A 24731-nucleotide genomic window follows, 5' to 3' on the forward strand; every position below is an offset into this window, starting at 1 on the left:
AACCAAAGTGCTTTACATAATGAATTAAAAAACATTGCAGCAGAAATATAGCATTAAACATTTAAATGCTAATTAAAAAAGTGCACAAAACAAAAGTTAAAATAATTAAAACATTAAATAAATATAACAGTAGCATTAAGTGCAAGGTGGAAAATAATGAGTGTTTATGATTAAGCTCCGAGGCTGCAGAGAACATAAAAGTTTGAAGTCGTATATCTTCTAAAACTTTGCTTCAGGTCGGTGTTTACAGATCCTGTTTTTTTTTAGCTCTTGTTGTTTTCCTAACATGATTCAAATTCATGATAACACCTGACAAAATTAAGGCCGTTCTGCTGGGGTACAAAACCACATCTGGTGTAGGAAGAATGTGAATCGTCTTTAAGCCAAGTCATCCACCCAAGAATCTGAAAAAATAATATGAGAGACTTTTTTTTCATGCAGATGTGTTTTTGAACTTGTTGTGGGTAATTTGCTGAAGGTTACTGAAACGTTCTCATTAATAAGTCTTTAAACTTTTCCATAGAAACAGCTGATTGACTGAAGGAATGACCTTTAGTGAATACCTTGAAAGTGTGTAGACGGTTTTCTGAACGAGTCCTTCGGGTGTTCAAATAGTTTGATTCATGAATGAACGATATTCGTTTGCAGGCCAGGGTCAGGAGTCAGCTTTCCTTTCTTTGACTCGTACAAAAGCACTTTCAGAAAAACTAAGAAATCAATTTGTTTTGTTTTTGCAGATCATGACTCTTGAAGACGGCCTCTGAAATTCTGTTTGGTATAAAGACTCTTCAGCTACATGACCAGTGCTACGCCGACCTCTGACCAGGTAGGATCACGCTCACAACGAGCTAAGAATAAATAAACACACCATTTGTTGAATCACTAAGCGAGAGTGAATAAATACATTTAAAGGAGCAGTATGTAACTTTGACACCTAGTGTTTAAATTCGATGCTCACACAGGTCACCATGTGGTGGACACTGAAGCTTCAGTGTTTATCCAGCTCTGCATGGGTCTGTAAACCTTTCTGTGTTCTAACCTCTCTCCATTTTTCAAAAGCATCTCCAATATTGATCCTAGTTTGAGCATGTTTCTGCTCGTGGAGCTTATTAGAAACATGCAGAGGCTTTTTAGGTCGGGTACAATCACTTCTATCTGAACCACTTCTCTTGCCCGCTTCCATCGCTGCAACACCTGTTGACCTGATAACTGCTCTCATATCTGGCAAACCGAGGGGCGTCCAAAACGGCCGTGTGGAAGGTGCCTTAAAAGCGCCTACCTTCTCTGGTCCAAACAAATCCAGAGCATTCAGGAGCAGAATCTAAAGTTAGAAGGAGGACATACTGGCTGCTGCATTGTTGTCAGAGAAGCCAGCACTTCAACATAGCATGTTTCCTTAATGTCTGATCATAGAGTAAGATCACTTTATTATTTAAGTCACTACATATTTTACTGATTGCTTTTTTAATTTACTAAATTAAGTAAAAGTAGAGAAGTGATACCCATGTGCAGTACAGTTTGAATGTAACAATAATTAGTTGCTATGATGCTAGTGGCAGGTTATTAGGTTGATGACGTATTTTCAAGGGATTCCTAATTGTGTTTTTAAGTTTTTTTTTACTGTCAGAGCGTGACCTGCGTTTCCTTTTTCAGATGGAGGTGAATGCGGTTAAAAAACGCCATCGCACAAGATCCAAAGGAGTCAGAGGTATGAGCCCTTCCTGTTTGCTTTCTGTATGGCTGCAGATCAATGCGTTAAAAAAAAAAGAAGAATGCCTTAATTTCAGACCTCAACCTATCAATATTTATGCGTTCACGCTGACAGCCCTGAGTATAAGTAATCTTCTCCATTCATCTATTCCACATCTTACTTTATTATAATTATCCTCTTTTGGAGAACATTGTTTTTGGATTATTCTTTAGTTTTTTTTTTGGACAACTTCATCCCTGGTATGTGTATAAAATAGACACTCAATTGTGTCCCCAGTGTTACACATATACTTAACCCTAAACAGAGTCTTTTGTTGCCATAGGTCTCTTTTGGTAGGAAGTTATACCTTGACTCTTTTTCTTCTGTGTCTCTCTTCAGCCGCTGTGGAAGCAGTAACACAGGAATTATTCAGGTAGGTAAACCTCTGCTTACTTCAACATACCTTCATCATGTCATGCACTGTTACTAATGCGTTTCAGTACTGTGGTATAGCAGCACCTTGGATTCATTAAAGGCAGAATGTGCAACATTTTACCCATAAATATATCATAAATCCAGTCTCTCCTGTGTAAATGTGTCTCTGAGTCCTGACTGTCTACAATGAGGGAGAAGCTCGAGTCCCGCTGGCTGTGTTGTTGTCAGAGCCGTGTTTACATGGACGGGACGGCCGGCTCCTCCCCTTGTGTATAAAATCTGTTTTAGTCAAGAACTAGAGAGAAGAAGAAGAACATACTCACTGATTATTTGGTGTTTTAAGGATTACGGTCATTCTGTGTCAATCTACGTGCAATGTGAAGCTATAAGCTAACTAAAGAGCGCTAACATTAGCATGCTAACACAACAATGCAGGACACAGGTGATTGCAGCTCGAGTTAAGAACAATTTTGTCCGCCGCTTGTGCTTAAGGTTGCTTAATTATGGTGCATTCCAACTCCTTTGTGTGAACACGAGGGGAGAGGGGTTGGAGGTGTGTCGCTAGAGGAGAGCGGAGGCTTCAGCATAGCGGAGGCGTGGCCAAACAGCAGTTTGTTTTGGTTTCATGCTAGTGCTCAAGGGCGACATCTACTGGATCAAAAAGTTGCACATTCTTCCTTTAAGAGAAAAAAATAGCATTAAAATTGAGTTTCCAGTAACATGTCAGGAGGGAAAAACTTTTAAGAAGGGGCTGACTGGGAGAACCGAAACAGCTGATCTAAACCAAAGTAGTGTTTTGTTACTGGACATTTGTTCTTGTCAGCTCATTATCGAACCTCAGATTCTCAAAGCACTTTGGCTTCTGTCCTGGTTATGGATCCATGCACCACATCTTCACACTTGCATGGGGAGTGAAGGGTAGTTTATCATTCGCTGTGCATGTGTTGTTTGATCGAGTCACCCAGGAATAAGTGTAAGAACTTCTCAAGAACATGAAAAGGCGTCCTTGACATAACGTTAAATGATGACGTTACACCAGGGGCCGCAGCACAGCGGGGTTTTAATAATGGGTAGAGGACGAACCCACACACTCTGAATGCAGCACTGGCGCAAAAGAAAACACTGTCAGCTGAGTACATTCAAAGTGTCAATGCGATTCATGATTCAGAAGCCGAGGCACCACAAGTTCATGTCGGCGTCTTACAGATAATAGAGTTCTGTTAATAACTTTATTTCACCTCCAAGTAGTTTGCCATAGAGCCTGAAACAGCTGGAGTGACAGTCCTGATGACGGGAAACAAGGTTAAACCATGGCGCTCTGTGCAAAAGTCGAATTAATCTTTAGAAAATCATAATTTTATGACATACAGTAATAGATCTGCAGTGTAGCACGTTAATATGTTACCCTGCTGTTTTATTACACAACATTTTCAATCTAATTCCACCAATAATTCATTTCATTTTGCAGCACAACTGCAGAAACACGCAGCAGCTGCCAGCAGTAAATGCTGAATATGACTTTTACCTGTGTGTGTGCGTGGGGAGTTAGTTTCTGCTTCACTTAATCCCATTTAGTAAAACTGACAAATATTGGTGTGTGCAGCAGATTATAGTTGAACTCGGTTTGATCCAGGTCATCGCCTTACTGTAAACAACATGTCCTGTCTGCGCCGTGCGAGCCCTGAGCAGAGGAGCAGAAAACTCAGCGTGATTCCCCCAGAATTTAAATCTGAGGGGAGCCGGTGAAGGCCAGACGTGAACACGAGAGACTTTGAAGTTATGGCATGAGATGACTCATGCAGGAAAAACTGTGAAATACTGTAAGAAATCGTTGAATATTTTTCTTTAATTGAATTTTCTCTGTCACAGTCCCTGACTAATCTGACTAATCTGCCGGGATAAACATATACAAATTAATTTGTCATTGTGCTGTGGCAGATTTTGGAGGATGGGGTGGGGAAAGACATGTGGCTGTGATATTAAAAGTCTTCCATGACTTAATGCTAATTACTAAATAAATACATAACATCTGTCAGCTCAGTGGGAGTCAGAGCTGCAGTCACAGTTCTGAGTTTCTAACTTTTTTCCTCTCACCAACTTGCTTTTTCTTCAAGAAACAAGCTTTAGATATTTATGATCTCCCAAAGATTAAACGTTAAGTTTCGGGTAGCTTGCTGACCTTTCCTCTAGCACCAACATGTCGTCGAAATTCTGATTGGAATGTAAGAAATTTACTTCAAGCTGGAATATTTTCAGAAGTGTAGTACTTGAAATTGGACCGGCCTCGAGACTTTTTGAAGGTCTGTGTCTCATCTCGGAATGGAAAGCATTTTTACTCGGTCTTGTCTCGGTCTCAGACTGGGCAGACTATGGAGAGGTTATTTTTTCCACATCATTACTGTGATTAGAAGGAAAACGCCTCTTTCTAAAAGAACATAACATCATTCATAATTCTTTCCAGTATTAAACTCTAAGTGAGTAACTCGCCCGCTGCAGACAAGATGTTGATTTTTCTTGGTCTTGTCTCAGTCTCGCCCTGCTTTGGTCTTGAGTCAGTCTCAATCCCTAAATGTCTTGGTCTTATCTTGTTCTTGGAGCACTCTGGTCTCGGGTATGTCTTTGTTTCCGTTACTGTGGTCTTGACGACAACACTAATTTTCAGACCAATAAATAGCTGTTAACGATTAGTATGACACAGTTTTAAAGAATATTTTGTTTCTGATTGGTCAATTACCGACTTGTACGTTCAGTTTTTCTCTTATAATGAAAGACAGTTGCTTCTCAGGCAGCTCTGTTTGACTCTGCAGGACTATAATCCTTTAAATAACACCATCAGTACTGGTGTCCTGTGTTTGAGTCTGAATTGACTTACTGTTTTAGCAGAGAAGCTGATCTTTTCTCAAACATAACCAAACAGCAGTTGCTTCATTATGTAAACCATGCTGTCAGGTTTAAGGTACCAAAACTTCTTGGTTTGGTTGAGAAAAAAATATGATTTGGGATGAAATATAAAACTTAAAGGTCACATATTTTCCTCATTTTCAACAAATGTAAATCAGTCTTGGATTTTCCCAAAACATGTGTGTGAAGTTTCTTGTTCTAAATCCACTCTGATCCTGTACTTGATCATGTCTATAAACCCCTCTATTTCAACCCTGCTCAGAACAGGCTGTTTCTGTGTCTGTACCTTTAAATATGTAAATGAGCGGTGTCTGACCACGCCCCCTCTCTGGAAGGGCTTGGGTGTACTCGGGCCTTCTCGCTCCATGTCCTATTGTTCACGGAGAGAAGGCAGACTAAGAGGGCAGAACAAACACCTAGCTGTGGGAGTGCCACCCACCTGGGGGAGGGGCTACTGCCCTTTGTGATGTCATGAAGGGAAAATCTCCAAACGGCCTGTTTGAGCACACATTTTCTGAAAAGTGGAGCAGGGAAAAGACAGAGAGGATGAACTTTTCTCATCATTGGGGGGTTTGTAGACAGACTAGAGACACATATAGAGAAACATGGTGAAGTGGATTAGTGACCTTTAACTTGAACTTTGGTTTCATATAGGGTTTTAGCAGCACATATGTAAAGAGGCTCTAGTCCTCATTGCAGTCCTCGTTGTTCGTATCTGACCTCGACCCTTTTCTGCATGCTGTCCCCCACTCTCTCCTCCCAACATCACGTCTTTCTTCAGCTGTCCTTTCTAATAAAGGCAAAAACCAAAAACAAGATCTTATCTATATAATATGCCTTTTTGCCTGGTGAACGTTTAGGGCTGAAACATTGTCAGTAACTGTTTGTGTTCAAGTTAGACAGTGTGCAGGAGTTTACCTTTAAGTTAGCAACTGCGGACACCCAGATCAGTTGAAAAGGGCAAAATGAAAAAAATCTTTGTACATGAGTTTCTATAGTTCTGTTTCTTGTCTGTAATTAGTCTGACAGACCGAGGAAATCAAAGCGGGGTCGTCAAACTTCCAGAAAGAAATATCCAGTTGCTTTGGAAACAAGTGAAAGTTTCTCTCCGCGGAGGGAAAAAGTATTTTATAGTCTTAAGAAAGAGGGAGGATTTTTTAAGACTCAGTGCCAACAGCTTGTTAAGGTTAAGGTTGCGCTGAGGCATTCTGGGTATTTTGTCATGATTGGAAAGCGTGTTTGACATTGTATTGGAGAATTTGAGGAGCACACACACTAAAACACACACACATACGCAGAGCTGGGGTGGGATCAATAAGTCAACACTATCAGTCTTTGCTCTCACACAGATTGATGAGCCGCCTCACCTTGAACGAACTGCCTCCTCTTCCTCCGTCTCTCCTCTTTTTCTCCTCCTTTTTCTCCTTCTTTATATGTTTTTTTTCTCATTCTCCTATCCTCCTCTATTTCTATGATATCGCTCTTCTTCCTCATTTTCCTTTCTTTTTCTTTGCCCCCCTCCAATCAATGTCCTCTTTTTCCTTCTGTTTCTTTTTAACCCTCCTCCTCTGCCTCTCTTCCTTACCCCCTTTCCCTTCCTCTCCTTCTTCCCCTCCTTCCTCCATCACGGCTTCCTCGACTTCGCTCTCCTCCTCCTCTGCCTTCCCCGAGCTTGTGATGTTAAACCTTCACCTTCATCTTCGTGCTGCTCTCATTTTAGCCCGCAGTTGCAGAGTGTACAGATCAGGTGATGTTGGGTGGAGGGTGGGTGGAGCCTCTGCAGCTCTGGGGGTCAGATGCCGCGGGTGTGGAGAGTCCCTGAAGCCTGGCGGCGTGCGTTGGCTGGCGGTCGGTCTGCGTGTCTTCGGGGCAGAGAAGCCTGTGAGCTGCAGAGGAGTGACTCAGAGCTCCTGAGAAATCTGCTGCCGACTGCAACCACGATGCGAGAAAAAAAAACAAGCAGACAGAAACACTTAAACCTGCTGCTGAGGGAGAGACACGCTCAATGAGATGTGTTGGCGTGCTGAAACATTAAAGCCACGAGAAAATAATGTTCAACTTTTTAATTTTCATCAGCATCTGCACATTTTTGAAAACCTCCTACAGCTCTTCTTCTCTGATAATCTGAACCTTAAATGTTAGATTTATTATTCCATGTTTGGATGTTCAGGGTGTCGGGTGCCGTGGTGGAGTTTGATTCTGTTGTGTGTGAGACGCCGACATACAATCCAGTAAGGCCAGTTTGAATTATAGATCAATGACTGAAGAATCTTTTCCAGGAGCTGAAACTCAGCACTTGAAACTCCTTCAAGCTACCTACACATAACACGACTTCACACTTTTTTTATACTGCATTCAACGCATATGCCAAAGTGCAGTTTTGTGTGTAGATAATCTCTATTTACAGATTCTATGTAAAGATGTAGAATCTGTACTCAGGGGTCGGGATTGGAGGTTTTCTTGTTTCCGATTTTAGTACGCTTGTAGTACTTAATTATTGTCCAATCACGAATCAGCAGGCTTTAAAGTATGCAGGAAAAACTGTTTGAATGGGGAGCAATCGCTCGGCCATCTGCTGTAATCTGAGGATGATTTATTTATCTCTATGAGCAGATATCTGCTTGCAAGTACAGCAAACCCGATCAAAACTTTCGCCTGGAACAACGAATCTACCTCACACTGTGTCGAAAGGTCAATCAGGCATTTAGATTTCCCGACTGGAATGCATCAGAAATTATCGATCCGACCGCTATTCAACAAACAAACATTTAAAAAGTTGTTTTCTTGGGGCGCGCTGGTGGCGCAATGGTTAGGGCGCGCCTCCCATGTATTGAGACTCTCATCTCAAGCGATAGGCCCAGGTTCACTTCCACCCGTGGCCCCTTTCTGCATGTCGCTCCCTGGTTTCGGACTCTATCCACTGTCCTCTCTCTGCATTAAAGGCACAAAAAGCCCAAAATAAATCTTAAAAAAAAAAAAAAAAAAAAAGTTTTTTTTTCCCCATGACGACAGACCTGACAAAGCTTGACCTTACAATTCTGCATCATGATGATGTCATTACTGCAAATTTAAAACCTGTTAAAGGAGGAATGTGTGACTTTTTGATCCAGTAGATGTCGCCCTTGAGCACCAGCATTAAACCAAAACAAACTGCTGTTTGGCCACGCCTCCTCCATCCTGAAGCCCAAATCAAGTTATCAAACGGAATGCAGCATAATTAAGCACCATTAAGCTCAAGCAGCAGACAAAATCATCCTTTGTTCAAGCTGCCATCTCCTGTGTCCTGCATTGTTGTGTTAGCATGCTAATGTTAGCGCTCTTTAGTTTGCTTGTAGCTTCATATTGGATGTAAATTAACACAGAATGAGCGTGATCTGAAAACTCTTACTAACATCCAAATAATCAGTGAGTATGTTTTTCTTCTTCTCTCTAGTTCTTGACTAAAACAGCTTTTATACACAAGGGGAGGAGCTGGCCGTCCCGTCCATGTAAACACGGCCTGACAACAACACAGCCAGCGGGACTCGAGCTTCTCCCTCATTGTAGACAGTCATGACTCAGAGACACATTTACACAAGATGGATTGGATCTCTGATATATTTATGTGTAAAATATTGCACATTCTACCTTTAATATCACAACAGAATAGCTTTCTTTTTTCTGGTTTATACCGCTGAAGTTAGCCAGAGTGAAGCCTCTGTGTAACTTACTATTTACTGTTAGACTGAGACTTACAAGAAACAGATGAACAAGTGCTCTTCTGCGGGATATCATTAAATTAGAAATGACAGCGTTTATGTTGAACATCTTTGCTTTTGATGAGAACACACAGTCACTTTGCAAGCTGCTGATTGGCCTGTAAACGATGAAGCACAGTTAGTGTATTGGTACTCTACAGAACCAAGTGACAGACCTCGGGTTAAACCAAGACTCACCAGAAACTGCTGAAGCTGCTGATGTTCATGTTTAATCACGCTGTGTGTGTTTGCTCCTCAGCTGTCCCACTCCAGGCTGTGATGGCAGCGGTCACGTCAGCGGGAAGTACGCCAGACACCGCAGGTAAGATCACGTCACATGTTTATGATAATGAATGATTTAGACATTTTTTTAGGTCTTTAAAGAAGTCCATAATTTTGGATGAATGTGGGTTTTGTTTTGTGTCACCTAATGTTCGGGAAATTAAGTTTTAATTCTGCTGTTTCTGTTTTACTTGAAGCTTTAAAACAACTGAGTGTGCCGTGTCTGTGTTGGAAGTCGAGATGACCCGATCCACTTTTTTCCAGTTACGATCTGATTCCGATACATATGTACCGATACGGATACTGATTCCGATATTTTTTTAAATCATTAATATTGCTATAAATTTTGTTGGTATTATGTGTGAGGCTACACTAAGCGGAAGTAAACCTAACCTTATTCAAAGAGCAAAGAAATGTAATGGAAAAGTTACATGTTGCAGATGAAAAAGAGAAAGGTATAGGTTGTGTAATAATGTTTGCAGAATATATAACTGAACTAAGACATTTGGAAATTGCTGGACACAAGTAGAACATGTAAAAACGAGAAAATCATATCATCATCCAGACTGGTGTTTCTTTTTAAATATATGAAGGGGGCGGGTTTGGCTGCAGCCCTTCCTGTTGGCTTAAAAAGTCTCACCATGCAGAGCAGAAACCAAAATGTTCCCACAATTATTCATGTCACGGTTTATAAAAATGTCCTGGATCAGCGTGGTTTGCAGGTTGCAGCCTCCAGCTCTGTGAATCTGTCGCTCCGTCACAGGGCTGCGGATAGAAAAGCAATCAAGCAGAGTGTGGAGCTGTGAAGTGCTCGGGTCACACCGACCGATGGCTGTCCGTCCTGCAGCCCGAGGGGTCAGAGTGCCGGATGGTTTCTGCTTCAGATCTCTGACGTTTTTGGAAATAGTGAATTACCCGCAAATGCAGGGGGCCGCTTCAAATGTGACGCTCTATGTGAGTCATTTAAGCTCGTGTCCAGTGTTAAAATCTTCTGAAGTAAACCTGCCGGCAGAGCGAGAAAAAACATGCATCTAAAACAGCGAAATCAGCAAGTGCTTAAGTCTTACTGAAAGTTAAAGGGCCAATATGTAAGATATCTACATATCTACTGGATTTGTTTGGACCAGAGAAGGTAGGCGGTTTTAAGGCGACCCCCCCACACGGCCATTTTGGACGCCCCTCGGTTTGCCAGATATGAGAGCAGTTATCAGGTCAACAGGTGTTGCAGCGATGGAAGCGGTCAAGAGAAGTGGTTCAGATAGAAGTGATTGTACCCGACCTAAAAAGCCTCTGCATGTTTCTAATAAGCTCCACGAGCAGAAACGTGCTCAAACTAGGATCAATATTGGAGATGCTTTTGAAAAATGGAGAGAGGTTGGAACACAGAAAGGTTTACAGACCCATGCAGAGCTGGATAAACACTGAAGCTTCAGTGTCCACCACACCTGTGTGAGCATCCACTCTAAAGAGGGGGGGGGGGGATTTTGGACTGAATTTGTCAGTCCATTTTTACAGATATCTGCAAAACAACAAAAATATTCTTCTGCCCAAATCCTGGTCAAAACATTGTACATTTAATAAATAAGTGAAATATATATCAAGGCTGCATTAGAGAAGAAATGTTGACAAAACAATGTTGTAATTTGAATCTTCAATATCAAGCTGAGGAGGTTGACATTTAGGTATTTTTAGGTTTTTCAGGTTATATTGTAGTATCTGTGGTGTTGTTTTTAAGAGTAGCAGCTTGTGCGTGTGTGTGTGGGAGGCTGGCATAAAGAGGTTGCACGGCTCAGGACAGCGGTGGTTTGGCGCCTGAGGTAACAGAGAGATAATGAGAAGGGCAGGATGGCGAATCGCTGGCAGAGCAGACTGATGGTGCTTTGAAGGGCAGAGAGAAACTCAGGAAAGCCCAGCACCACACACAGAGCCAAACAATAAAATAAGAAACAATAATGTTCTCATGAGAACCATATACTTATATTTAACAGGACGAGAGAGAAGATTTTAAAACCTGCATCATCATTACTATAAAAAAGGTCACACAAGACTTCTTGTCTTCTGCAAGATTCTGGAGCAAAAATCATTAATTTGTCTGGATTTTCTGAGATTTGCTCCAGGATAAAAATGTTTCACTTCAAGTCCAACTTTTGTGGACTTCAACGCTGACTGATAAAACTAATCTTGTCAAGCTTTAACTCGACGGGAACAGAGATCACGAGAGTCCAAATGAGATGAAGCGGACGATGTTTCTAAGCCGTATCAGCATTTGTGTTTGTTTAACCCTCTCTGTTGGCAGGTAAACCGCTCCACGGCTGAGTTATGGTTAATAGCGAGTCAAGAGACAGGAGTCTGTTAAATAAACTGTGTGAAGTTATTCTCCAATTCACAATCATGCTAACGAGCCTGCATCGGAGAGTGTTTCTCCCTCTTTTAATAACTTAATGAAAGAATTTACTGCCATGAGGACAGAACACATGATGTCATTCAACGTGCTGAGCGAGCGCAGCAACACTCAAAGAAAACAAGAATTAATTAAAAATGAACTAACCAAGCGGCAACCTGCGGGGATGAAAAATGAAGCCAGTCAGAAGTGTAAAAAAACTGCAGTTCCTCGAGTGTCCACTTGTTGGACTGGAGTATCTCTCTGGGTGGAGTTAGCATATTTTCCCCCTGTGTATGTGGGGTCCCTCTGGGTACCCGAGGTTCTTCCCACAGTCCAGAGACATGCTCGGTATGTTAATTGGTGACTCTAAATTGCCAGTGATTTGGAATGTGGTTGGATGTCTGTCTTGGTATGTCAGCCCTGTGATTGGCTGGTGAACAGTCCAGGTTGTTCCACGTCTCTTGCCCAATGACAGCTGGGATCGGCTCCAGTGGCCGTGACCCCAAGTGGGATAAGTAGTCTAGAAAGTGGATGGATGGATGGATGGATGGATAGATGGATGGATGGATGGATGGATGGATGGATGGATAGATGGATGGATGGATAGATGGATGGATAGATGGATGGATGGATGGATGGATGGATGGATGGAAGGATAGATGGATGGATGGATGGTTGGATGGATGGATGGATAGATGGATGGATGGATGGATGGATGGATGGATGGATAGATGGATGGATGGATGGAAGGATAGATGGATGGATGGATGGATGGATGGATGGATGGATAGATGGATGGATGGATGGATGGATGGATGGATGGTTGGATGGATGGATGGATAGATGGATGGATGGATGGATGGATGGATGGATGGAAGGATAGATGGATGGATGGATGGTTGGATGGGTGGATGGAAGGATGGATGGATAGATGGATGGATGGTTGGATGGATGGATGGAAGGATAGATGGATGGATGGATGGATGGATGGATGGATGGTTGGATGGATGGATGGAAGGATAGATGGAAGGATGGATGGATGGATGGATGGATGGATGGATGGATGGTTGGATGGATGGATGGAAGGATAGATGGATGGATGGATGGATAGATGGATGGATGGATGGATGGATGGATGGATGGTTGGATGGATGGATGGAAGGATAGATGGATGGATGGATGATAGATGGATGGATGGATATATGGATGGTTGGATGGATGGTTAGATTGATAGATGGATGGATGTTGGATTAATGGATGAATGGATCGTTGGATGGTTGTATTGATGGTTGGATTGATGGATGGATGTTGGATGGATGGATGGATGGATGGTTGGATGGATGGATGTATGGATGATAGATGGATGGATGGTTGGATTGATGGATGGATGATAGATGGAAAAATTGTTGGATTGATGGATGGATGGATGGATGGATGGATGGATGGATGGATGGATGGATGGATGAATGGATGGATGGATCGTTGGGCTTCAAAACAGCTCTTCAGAAATCACTTTGACGAAATCTATCTTTTTAACCAGCATGACTTTGTTGTGACTCTCTGAAGAGCTGAGGACCAAAGTGCAACATTTTCAATACAGATCTGTTTTTCCTGTTCACCATCTCTGATAAATAATCATGCCAACTTTTACTGTGAGAGCATAAAGCGACAGTGAATGAAAGACAGTGTTGGAGACAGATTTAACCAGACACAGTCTGAGTAAAAAAAAAAAACAGAGAAGTAGGTCGTCTGATGAGCCCTCTCCGGGGAAATGAAGGCTGAATCACTTCATCAGTTAATCATCTGCTGATCACAGTAGAGTACAGTACACAAACATGTCACATTTTTAAGACCCAGCAGAGAGGGACACATAGAATCTACAGAGCACTCAGTCCTTCCTTTATACCGCTTCAACGTTTCTTATGTACAGGTCAGGAAGTTTCCCATCAACTTGACCAAACATTAGTCAACCATATTTAAATTTCTGTAACACATTCTACAATTCTACAATTCACTTAGCAGACGCTTTTATCCAAAGTGACGTACATCAGAGAGTAAGAACAACACAAGCAAGGATCTAGAAAAAAGGGAACAATGTCAGTAAGAGCAAACAATCAGCTTTGAGTCTGATTGGACACACAGGTGCTGACAGGAAGTGACCAGAGGCAAAGCACAACATTGAGGGCAGTTCTTGAGAGCTCTAATCAGTATAGAAACCATCTTATAAGTCGTTGTTATCAAACAAAAACCATCGTCATCACCATCACCATCATCATCATCAATAATATGGAGACCATCGTCATTAAGTTAGTAGGTATTCATGAAAGAGCTGGGTCTTTAGCTTTTTCTTAAAGGTGCAGAGGGACTCTGCAGATCGAATGGAGTTTGGAAGTTCATTCCACCACCAGGGGGGCGACAGAGAAGAGTCTAGTCAGAGACTTAGGACCCTGTTGTGAAGGTTGGATCACATCAAATGAGTTTCTTCCCCACAGGACACAAAAAAACCTATGGTCTCATTGTGTTCAGGAGTGGACAAGTAAATGTACAATTTTTAAGTATCAGTATTTTACTTCAGTGTTATTACTGTTGTTAGATTTACTGAAATTTAGACTGAGACAGCATTTCCAGCATGGAGACCGCCATCGATGGGACTTCAAAGCCCCCCACAGGAACAGACAGATGACGTCACTCAGGCTTAGTCCATTAATATTTACAATCTGTGGTGTAGTTCTGCGTTTGGTTTGTTTAAGTGATGTTGCCGTACCTGTACGGTTGAACATCACTCAGATCAGGCGGTTCATTTAGTGGTGGGAATGACGGCTAAGGTGGAGAAAGGATTGTGACTCTCCACCTGAGCACACAACCTTATCTGAAGCACCTGTTGGAAATGTGAATGTTTTCTCTCTGTGTGAAGCCTGGTTGACATTTTCCTTCTCATCAGGTACATTTGGTTGTTCCTACTATTGTTCCTTTTATTTTGGAGGTACAGATCTGGAAATCTGTTGCATGTGATTCTAACTAAACTATCTATGCATTCCTGACTCTGCTCTTGCTGTTTTTTGGAGATAGTTTGAATAGTTTAGTCTTTTTAAAAAGTGAGTTCTTCAGAACTCTAACTCAAGTAAAAAGTCGACCGAGCAGCTTTCACTTGTATTGGAGTCATATTAGACCAGGAGGATCTATTCTTTGTACACTCAAGTCTAGTTGAGAACTTTTTTCCACCTCTGGTTGTGATGTTGAACACAAAGTCTGAGGATGTGTTGATCTAGCCCTTTACATAAACAATTTATGTTTACAACTGTGTCAGTTGGTTATATGTTGTGCTTTGAATTGTTAATAAGACACAAAATGAACATTTATAAGATCTGGACCGAGGATTTATGCTATTTTGGTTTTCTGTATGTTGACTCTGGCTTTGAGATTTGAGGGTTTTGGTACTTTTTCAAAATTTAAAGTTGTTTTTTGGGCCTTTATTGGATAGTACAACTGAGGAGAGACAGGAAATGTCGGGATTAGAGGATGGGTGATGGCATGCAGCAAAGGGCCGAGATCAGATTGAACCCTACGGCTGTAAATAGACGGCTCTGTAGATGGGGCGCACGAGTTAACCGCTAGGCTTTCGGCACTCCAGTTTTGTTACATTCTGCCTATAATAATGTTCATAACAGTTTTATTCCTCGTTGATGAACACGTTTTGATTAAAAACAACGCCTGTGCATCTGGCTTGCAGTCTTTATCCAATGTATCAAATGAAGGTTTTTTTTCCTGGAAGTGTAGAGAATATAAAAATCAAAGCACTATACCTTTGTGGTGTATTGTTCTTTGAACCCGATCCTACTCTCAGTACCAAACCTTCAGATTTAGAGCCATAACATTTCACCACATCTTTTCATCCCTCCTGCTGGGATCTACAACTTCCTGAAGCAGAGCCGTAGCTCCTGCTTTTCATTGTGCTGAATGAGTCGGGGGGGTCGGGGGGCGCAGCCGGGTTCAAAGTCACTGCCTCTCCCCCTCTCTCTCCCCTTTCTGTTTTCTTTCTTCCTCCCCTACCTTTCTTTGTCTCTCTCTCCCTCATTCTACCTCTCCCTCCCTCTCTCTCTCTCTCTCTCTCTCTCTGGAGGATGTCACCATGGCGACAGCACCGTGCGGATGCTGCAGTATGAAGACCAGGAGGGATGCAGCCTGTCTCCCATGGCAACCCCTAGTATAGGATGTGAACATCATGTCGCCCACATTACCCCCTCCCTTGCACCCCCCTAGTCTTCATCTAACAGCCTCCACCCAATCTCCTATATACTCCCCTCGCCTCCTCCGTCTCTCCCCACCTCCCTCTGTTGGTGCCAAAGCGTTGCCACAGCGATGAGTATTGGCATGTGGCATTGCCCGCGGCATGATTTTTCCTAACCACACATACCTAGGTGTAATTATCACACTGCGGCTGATATTTCTGTCGCCTGAATCATTCTCCTCATTGACGATTTTTGTTTAAACGTGATACTATTAAGTCACCTTTTCCAACTTTTATCATCACTTAAAGCAACAAACTAAGCAGCTGAATATTTATCAGATATTTGTGGACAAAACTGAACTTTAAGTCTCACTTCGGTGGTTGATGAGGATTATTCTTCATTCTCACAAAGTGCCAGTTTGTTTTTAGCCGTAAGGTTTTGGCCAATTTCTATTCACAAATTCTGTCTGTTTCTGAGGGTCTGGATTATTCTAGCGTTCAGGTTTCCTTTTGTCCCTTGTGTAGTTTGAGTAGTGTTGACCAATCATGTAGAAGCAGGCAAGTTATATGTCAGGAGAGCAAAAGCAGGCCAAACAGAATCTGCTGTGATGACATCCCATCATCAGCAGAAAACAGAAAATTATTTATTTATCACTGTCAACAGATATCTGCATAAAGGTGCAGGGAACAATCTGCTCTAGATTTAAAAAAATCTACTTCAGTGACAAAATCTGCTTGACACAGTTTGGTTTTCTAGATCGGCTGAAAAGCATCAGAAATGATCGAGCCGACTTCTGTTCAACAAACAGACTAGTTGTTTTCTCCTCCTCTTGAGCACGGACCTCACAGAGCTCAGTTGGTAGAGTCGGTCTTCTCCCAACCGGAAGGTTGGGGGTTTGATCCCCAGCTCCTGCAGCAACATGTCCGATGTGTCCTTGTGCAAGATATTTGACCCCCTGCTTTGTCAGTGACTTATGAATTGGATTAGTTACTTCAGTGTGTGACTGTGTAGGTGTGAAAGTGCTTTGAGTAGTCATCAGACTAGAAAATAACTCTACAAGCTCCATTAACCAATTGTACCATTTTTCCTTTTCTTCAAATTTGCATCATGAGGTTATGTTGGCAAACCTATAATGTTTTCTAAATGCAAATAAATCACAAAAAGATCGACCTGTTCTCGGGTCCATACAGTTATGAGTGGAGCCTCTGTTTAACTTACTATTTACAGTTAAACTGAGACTCAGCAGAAACAGATGAGCATTATCTCTTTTGATAAAAGCACACAATCCCTTTTCAAGTTGCATTTAGGACCGTGAAAAAATGAAGGACAGATAAATAATAACTATTTCCTGAAAGTCGTGTAACACTTACCGCTGGCTACACCAGAAAGCTGGAAAAATGGGAGGCTGATGGGTTCTGATACTGGTTCTGGTCTTGTTCAAGGTAAACTTAATGATATGTAACCATGACAACAGTACAAACTGACTGACCCCTGGTTAAACTGACTATAAAACACTTTAGAACGTAAAGGTGGATTCAAACACCGGCTCTATTTGTTGCTTTGTTGAGTTAACATGGTATTGGAGACGATAACAGTCCTCCAGGCATCCTCGTAGAGACAACAATGGAATCCCAGGTGTCCAATTAGAGAGTCATGGATTGTTAGGTGTCCTTGTAGATAAAGGAAATTTTGCCCAAGGCAATAATTGGACTCCAGGTGTCCTCATAAAGATGGCATTGGTATCTAGGTATCCTTCTAGAGATAAAGTGGACTCGAGCTGTTCATGCTAGGATACTAAAGTACACTAAAATAAAAATGGGTGGATAGTATAACAATGTAGTTCAAGGTGCTGTGTAGACTCAAAGAGGGACTCCAGGTGTCTTTCTGGGTTCAAGGTGTGCTTACAGAGGCAAACTAAGACTCAAGATTAACTTGTTAGGATAGAAATGGACTCCAGGTGTCCATGTTGAGACAACAAGGTGCTGCAGGTGTCTACATGAAAGTAAAAGTGGACTCCAGATGTCCTCATAGAGATAATAAAAGATCCCTAGTGTTTAATTGGACTTCAAGACCACAATGGTCTCCAGTTCAGTCCAAACTGAGACAGATTAAATTGTTGTTCTGCCATAATGTAGCCATACATAATAATCCTCTTCAAAGCATGTACACAAAGACAGCACAATGGACTCTTGGTGACCACAGCTGATTGCAGATGTCCTCATAGAGACCATAATGGACTGCAGGGTTCTACTTAAAGACAATGGTGGACACCAGGTGTCCATTTAGAGACAATAAATGACTCCAGATTTTTGCACCAACGGTTCTTTATTTTGAAATCTGTAGGTCAAGGTTAGAATTCTTCCAACCAATGACTAATCAATCCATTGAACACACTGCCTGAGCACAATCAGAGTGCATCACAGCAGACTGCAGCAGATCAGATTAGTAAGAGGAGAAAATGTGATGTGAACCCCCCCTCCCCTCTCTCTCACTGCACATAATTACCATGCATAGTCTCTCGCCCTTGTCTGCAGCATTCCCTCGTTTCTGATCTGCTTTAATTACCACCGGAATTTTAATTGGCGGGAGACAGCAAGGTGGCCGAGGTCACACATATACACACACACACTCACATGCACACACTCAAACACAGGCAAGCCATCACCCCCCGACAGCCTATAAGGTAAAAGACGGAGGGATCATTTGAGGAGAAGTGAGCGTGTGTTATCTGGGGAGAATGTGTGTCGCAGTGTATGGTGAAGGAAATTGATTTAATCACAGTCTCTCATCTCCCTGTCTCACATCAATTTAAAGTTTCTCTGACAGTTCAAATCCTGAACATATTAATTTAATAGGCTATATGTCATGGGATAAACATAAAAACATATTTGTCGAACAAGTATTGATTTTAAACGAAATACTGAGTATTACACATCCTTAGCCTATTAGTTAGTACATTAGTTCCACAGGGGTCAATCCTGGGTCCTCTAATGTTTTAAGTGGAAACACAACATCTGTGTTTGCAAATGTGCTGATGATACTTCTGTATATGTTGCTCTATCAGTTCGGTTCCAATCTGTTCCAGCAGGGTCTCAGGAGGCTCATCAGCAGCAGCTGCCATGATGGAAATCCTGTCTCAGCCTAACTTTCAGTCAACCTAACGACAGGCTGAGAGCTGGAGCTGAGGCGGGCTTTAAGCCTCTTGACAAACCGTTACATCGCGCCCACCTGTCAATCAGGTCTGCTACGTGCCTAAGTATGGATAGGACGTATCGCTCTCAAAATCAAAACAGAGCCGTCTTAAAAAAAAGTTCACCCCCGTACAGTGTGTGCCAGTGAGGACAATAACTAATCAGACATATTTAATTTTTTGAACCAGGCTGTAAACATGTTAATTTATGCTGTAAAAACGGCTTTTTTTTAATGTGGTGTTTATATGACTTCCAGTGTTCCTGAAGCCAGCCTCTCGTGGACACTCGAGGAACTGCAGGATTTTACACTTCCGCATTGGCAAGACCGGAAGTTTCCACTCTCTCACTCTCTCCCCGATCTTGACTCTTTCAATCTCTGAATAAAGGCATGAAAAGCCCAAAAAATAAACCTTCAAAAAAACAACGAGAACAGCAACAAAAATCTGGCTTAGCTTTACAAGATGTTTGTTTTGTTCTTTTATGTTTAGGCTCCAAAACGTCTTGGCTAGGTTAAGGAAAAAGGTCATGGTTTGGGTGCAAACAAGTACTAACATACTGGTTTGAGTCAGGGTTTAGAGTTGACCAATGTACTCACGATACTAGCAAGCATACCGTACATGACTTAGAATTATTTTTAAAATATCAGCATTGTGTAATGGTTGCCCATGACAATTGATCTCTAGTACAGTAGACTCTTTACAGACTACATTTTAATCTACAGGGTTTTATGATTTTAATCTTGTCAGGTGTTATATTTAATATTATGCTAAATAAAAACAACTAAAAGTGACTAAAAATAAGTATATTTTGTAGCATTAGCTTGTTGGTGTTTGTTGCAGCTTTAGCCAACTTGTGTCTTTTTGTCTCTTGGCATTTATCGACCTTTGGTGAATATGAGTCTATCAGGGAAGTTCTCTAGAAATAACAGTTGAGACACTTCATTATATTGACTGAATAAATGTCACGTTGTCACTTTAAGACAAATAAGGAAGTAATTGTGAGATGGTTGAAAACGCATGCAGGTTTCAGTCAGTTAAATATCGTCACCTCCTCCAACTCGCCCTCCAAACACAAAATAAGCTCTTTCATATGGAAATGCACTAATTGATTTCCTAAAATCCACATTAAAGCCCTGTATAATTGTGCTTGCTGTTTTGGAGCAATTAAAGCAGAATTCTCCCAACAGTTAATGACTATAATGGGATTTGCGTAATTGAGGCCCCGGTTGAATAAGCTTTTGGGTTTTGTTTTTTTTAAGAGGCTGATTCTCCTCCTCGGTGAGGGCCAGTGGAAATCCACTGCAGGGTCTGAACAAACGGAGCACAGCAGAAGGAGGAACAGCAGTCTAACCTCTGACCTTTACACACAAAGACATTCCCCTGTTTCTGGCTGTACAGACAACGACATCAAACTTGAGCTTTTTTGACAGTTCTCTGCTGAAAGGCTTTTCGCTTTAAAAAAAAAAAAAAAAACACATTAGAGGATTTATTGTGGTTTTGTTTGTAGTCCTACCAATTACCTTTAAAGAGAAATAAGAGTTGAAATAGAAGCTCCATATATAAGTAAAGCCTCTCTGTGGATCAATGCTGATGCTGGTATTTTCAGTCATGCGTTGAGGTTTTTTGGGTTTGTTTCTAAAGTGCAGTTGCTTGTTTGAGCTTGTCTTTTTCTTAGACCTGGTTGCTTATTTCTCTTGGGAGATCTGACACCAGTTGTGATCCTCTTTGCAGTGGCTTTGGGTTTGAATCTGACATCGGCCCTTTGTCTGTCGTCACCCATTCTCTCCTCCTAATGTTTCCCTTCTCTCTTCAACTGTTCTGTCCAGTAAAGGCAAAAGTGGCCAAAAAATAACTTAAAAAAAAAGAAAGAAAAGAAATGTCTGATCCAAGTCAAGGAAAATCTTGAATTATAATTTTTTTGACCTTTTCACTCAATCTTGGCAGTTATCAGGATTGTAAACTTGACTAAGAAGGCTTTAAACTGTCCTGATATCACAAAAAGCAGTTTCATATAAGCTAAATTCACAAAAAGTGGGAGCACAGATAGCCTAGCGGTTAGTGCGTGCGCCCCATGTACAGAGGCTATACTCCTATAAGCGGGTGGACCAGGTTTCAAATCTGATCTGTGGCCCCATTCTCCCATGTCATTCCCCACTCTCTCTCTCTCTCTCTCTCTCTCTCTCTCTTCCTGATTTCTGCCTCACGTCCCATTTTGATTGTCTGCTGTGCAAAAAAAGTACATGACTTGATCCGAAGTTGCAGTATGCATGCATGTGATGAGATTTGATTGTGATGGGTGGATTTCTTGGCTTGGTAATGCAAGACACGAGGGGCAGCGGTGTAGAGGACAACACAGCAGCTGAAGACAAGTCACCGTCGCTACACAGAGACAAACATACATGTCAAACTAGCTGGTGATAAAAAGTTTCATTTAAGAAGTCGACCTGCAAAAGATACAATCAGGATAAGATGATACTCCGGCCCTGTAGGTGTCTGCGTGATGTGGCTCAGTTTTCAGAGTTGTTTGACCTGAGAGTGAGTTTCAGTTAGTGTCAGAACGAGAAGGTTTAAGTTTCTGAAGTTAAGGAGAAAAAATGCTCAAAAGATCAAAATGGTAAACAGGAGATGAAATATGTGCTGCTGACATGTGTGTGCCCTCTCTGTCTCACCTCAGCGTCTACGGCTGCCCGTTGGCCAAGAAGAGGAAGGCTCTGGAAAAACAACCGCTGGAGCCGGCTGCCAAGAGGAGACCCTTCCTCACCTCCCGCCCGGGGGAGGAGGAGGAGGAGGAAGAGGAGGACGATGCCGGCGCCTACACCAGCTACCAAAACGAAGCCATGGGGGTCGGGCCAGTGGGGAAGGAGCAGGGGGAGGTAGTGGAGGAGGATGAGGAGGAGGAAGAAGATGGGGAGAGAGAGGAAGACGACGGGGACGTGGAGGACGAGTTCTCAGAGGAGGAGGAGGAAGAGTATGAGGAGGAGGATATGGAGGCGGGGCGAGCGGTAACGACAATGGGAGGAGAGCAGGTGGAGGAGGAGGAGGAGGAGGAGGAAGAGGAAGAGGGGATGGAAGATGAAGAGGATGATGTAGAGGATGGTGATGATGAGGAGGAGCAGGATGATGAGGAGGAAGAGGAGGAGGAGCAGAATCGTCAGCATGGTGAGTTTACAAATTTGCTGATTTTGTCTTGACTACTTATTTCTGCACTCAGGCATTACTAACATATTTATTACCTCTGTATTATCACACTATTACCATCTTATGGTAAGTGCTGTTACTCAAAGTGCAACCTGAATTGATCTGCACGGTGAGGGGGGTTTAGGGGAAAAGCAGAGCGTGTAGAAACTATTGATGACTTTTGGTCGGAGATGATTGATGTAGAGCTGTCCCTGACTCGACGACAGGCACTTCTTCTTCTTCTTCTTCTTCTTCTCCTTGAGTTTTTTTAAAATACTTCTTCCTTTGCTTCTGAGGCACAGCTCTGCCAGGTGTGGAAAACCAAATATTTACACAGAGATCCTCCAGAATGATGACAATCAGATCAGACGGCAGCACACCCGCAGCCGGGTGTGAAAAGTGTGAATCTCTAAAAAAAAATGTCCGAGTGTGGGTGCAGAGGCTTTATTACTACCATGCAATTTCACTAAAACTCTAATAATGGCATGATTGAAGAATGTATTTGATTTTTAGGTGGAATCTTAATGAATTGGGGGTAAGGATTTCCTCATAGAATCTCTGCACTGATGATTGATTGACCCGGTCACATGAGGTCACTTTTTTAGGAAAATACCAACAAAGTGCTGATAATATTTATTGTTGGAGGACGGGTCTGGAACACATGCACTCCTACAAATTCAGGAGATCAAGTCTGAGGAGGCACGACATGGAAAGGAAAGGACGCTGCGGTCATAATGTTTCAAGATATCCAGGATGAACATGTACATCTACATTCAATTAGACACAAACAACAACAATTCAGTTTAAATGAACATACTGCAGAAAACAGTATGAAGCATCTTCACTGACTTTTTTCTGACTTGTACCGGCTGCGTTCACACATCAGCTCAACCCAACTTTTACAAGGAGGCTGGCAGGAAAGATTCCGGGGAAACTCGGGGTCAAGATTTTGTCCCAGAAAAGTGTTGTGCATGTTTTCTTGATAATCCTAATGAGACAAATCCAGAGATGATGCAGATTCAGTTCAAAAAGCTGGACTCCTGTTCCATCCAGTTTTTGGGTCAACCTGGAGTCAGTCTTGTGTTTTTAGATCTGCAGTCTGAGAAGAGGAAGATGACGAGCAGGATCTCTGGCCAACCAGACGCTCTTCTCTCTCTCTCTTTCTCTTTCTCTCCAACAAAATGTCCCTCGATCAACTCCCCTCAACACCCCCCGTGTCCTCAATCGCTTCTGACAGCGCCTTGCGAATAATCAGTTGAGGAGCTCTGCTGAGTTATTAACTCTCTCCCCCCCCCCCACTGCTTGCCTCCTCGTCTCGGCGGACTTGTCACATGCGCTCCGCCTCGGCTGCTCCTCCTGAGAATATTTATGGCTCCCTGAATCGGAGCACCTCAAACGCCATCCTTTTCTTAATTCCTCCGCTCTCATTCGTCGTCTCTGTCCCCAAAATCAACTGAGCGCTGCTCGGCTCGGCTCTGGGTTATGTGTTTAATGCATGATCATAATTATGAGGGGGGGGCGGTGTGTCTCATTGTATTCAGAAACATGTGATTGATTCATCTGCAGGATTTGAACAGATGGTTTCTAATCTACAAAATTTACTCACTTCCTGTTTGTGTTTCCTGGCCGAGGTTTGAGATGTGTTCTGTGTTGTTTGGTGAGACGTTTGTTCTTTTTTGTTTCCCCGCAGTAGAGAACCACTACAAACCCAGTGGACAATCAAAGCTCCTCCCCCTCCAGAAGGACGACAACAACAACAACAGCTGCAACATCGGCGCCGGGAACGCCACCGGAGAGGAGTACGAGAACTACGACGAGCTGGTCGCCAAGTCGCTCCTGAACCTGGGAAAGATCGCAGAGGACGCCGCCTACCAGGCCATGACGGAGTCCGAGATGAACAGCAACTCGTCCAACAGCGCGGGAGAAGACGAGGACGATGACGACGAGGACGACGACGACGGCAGCGAGCGGGGCGACAGGAAGGGCGAGCTGAGCGTGGATCTGGACAGCGACGTCGTCAGGGAGACGGTGGATTCCCTGAAGCTCCTGGCGCAGGGTCACGGCGCCATGCTGCCCGAGGACGGTTACCCGGACGGGGCCATGGTGGACGCCGGCTGCCACGCCAACGGGAGGGTCAGCAGGGTTCGGGCGGACGAGAGCGAGGAGGAGGTGTGTCTCAGCAGCCTGGAGTGTTTGAGGAACCAGTGCTTCGATCTCGCTCGGAAACTGAGCGAGACGCAGCCGTCCGATCGCCCCGCCCTGCACGCCCTCCACCACCAACTCCACAACCCGACAGACCAGCAGCTGATGCATCACCTGAACAGGTACCCAACCTCTGAGTCGTTTTATTCTTTTAAGCCAATAAGTAAAGTACTTAAAGTCTTCATATGTGATTTTTCACACTTAAATATAATAGAAATCAAGTCTATCCTCTGAAAATAACTCTGTGAGTCATGACTGTCTACAATGGGTGTAACACCCGAGTCCCACTGTCTGTGATGTTTTCAGAGTTTTCAGAGTCCTATCTTCACTTTGTTTACATCGCCGGGACGGCCGGCTGACTCCTTCCCTCGCGTATAAAAGTTGTTTAATTGAGGTACTAGAGAAAAGAAGAATAACATACTGTACTCACTGCTTAACTGTGTTTCTAGATCACGCTCATTTCAGGTAAATTTACATGCAGTGTGAAGATACCAGCATGATAAAG

General features: G+C 42.8%; 1 protein-coding gene across 5 annotated transcripts in view; it reads left to right on the plus strand.

The window, feature by feature from the left end:
- myt1la (myelin transcription factor 1-like, a) overlaps nt 1–24731 on the plus strand; it is a 79604-nt gene that overhangs the window by 19728 nt on the left and 35145 nt on the right. For all 5 annotated transcript variants that reach the window (XM_065963671.1, XM_065963673.1, XM_065963675.1 and 2 more), the window contains exons 2-7: nt 738–826; nt 1654–1708; nt 2090–2123; nt 9023–9085; nt 21522–22006; nt 23715–24348. In XM_065963671.1, coding sequence (XP_065819743.1) covers nt 797–826; nt 1654–1708; nt 2090–2123; nt 9023–9085; nt 21522–22006; nt 23715–24348 — 1301 coding nt within the window. In that variant the 5' untranslated portion in view covers nt 738–796. The remainder of the gene's footprint in view (nt 1–737; nt 827–1653; nt 1709–2089; nt 2124–9022; nt 9086–21521; nt 22007–23714; nt 24349–24731) is intronic.

The sequence above is a fragment of the Labrus bergylta genome, chromosome 15 (assembly GCF_963930695.1).
Source record: "Labrus bergylta chromosome 15, fLabBer1.1, whole genome shotgun sequence".
Taxonomy (NCBI): Eukaryota; Metazoa; Chordata; class Actinopteri; order Labriformes; family Labridae; genus Labrus; species Labrus bergylta.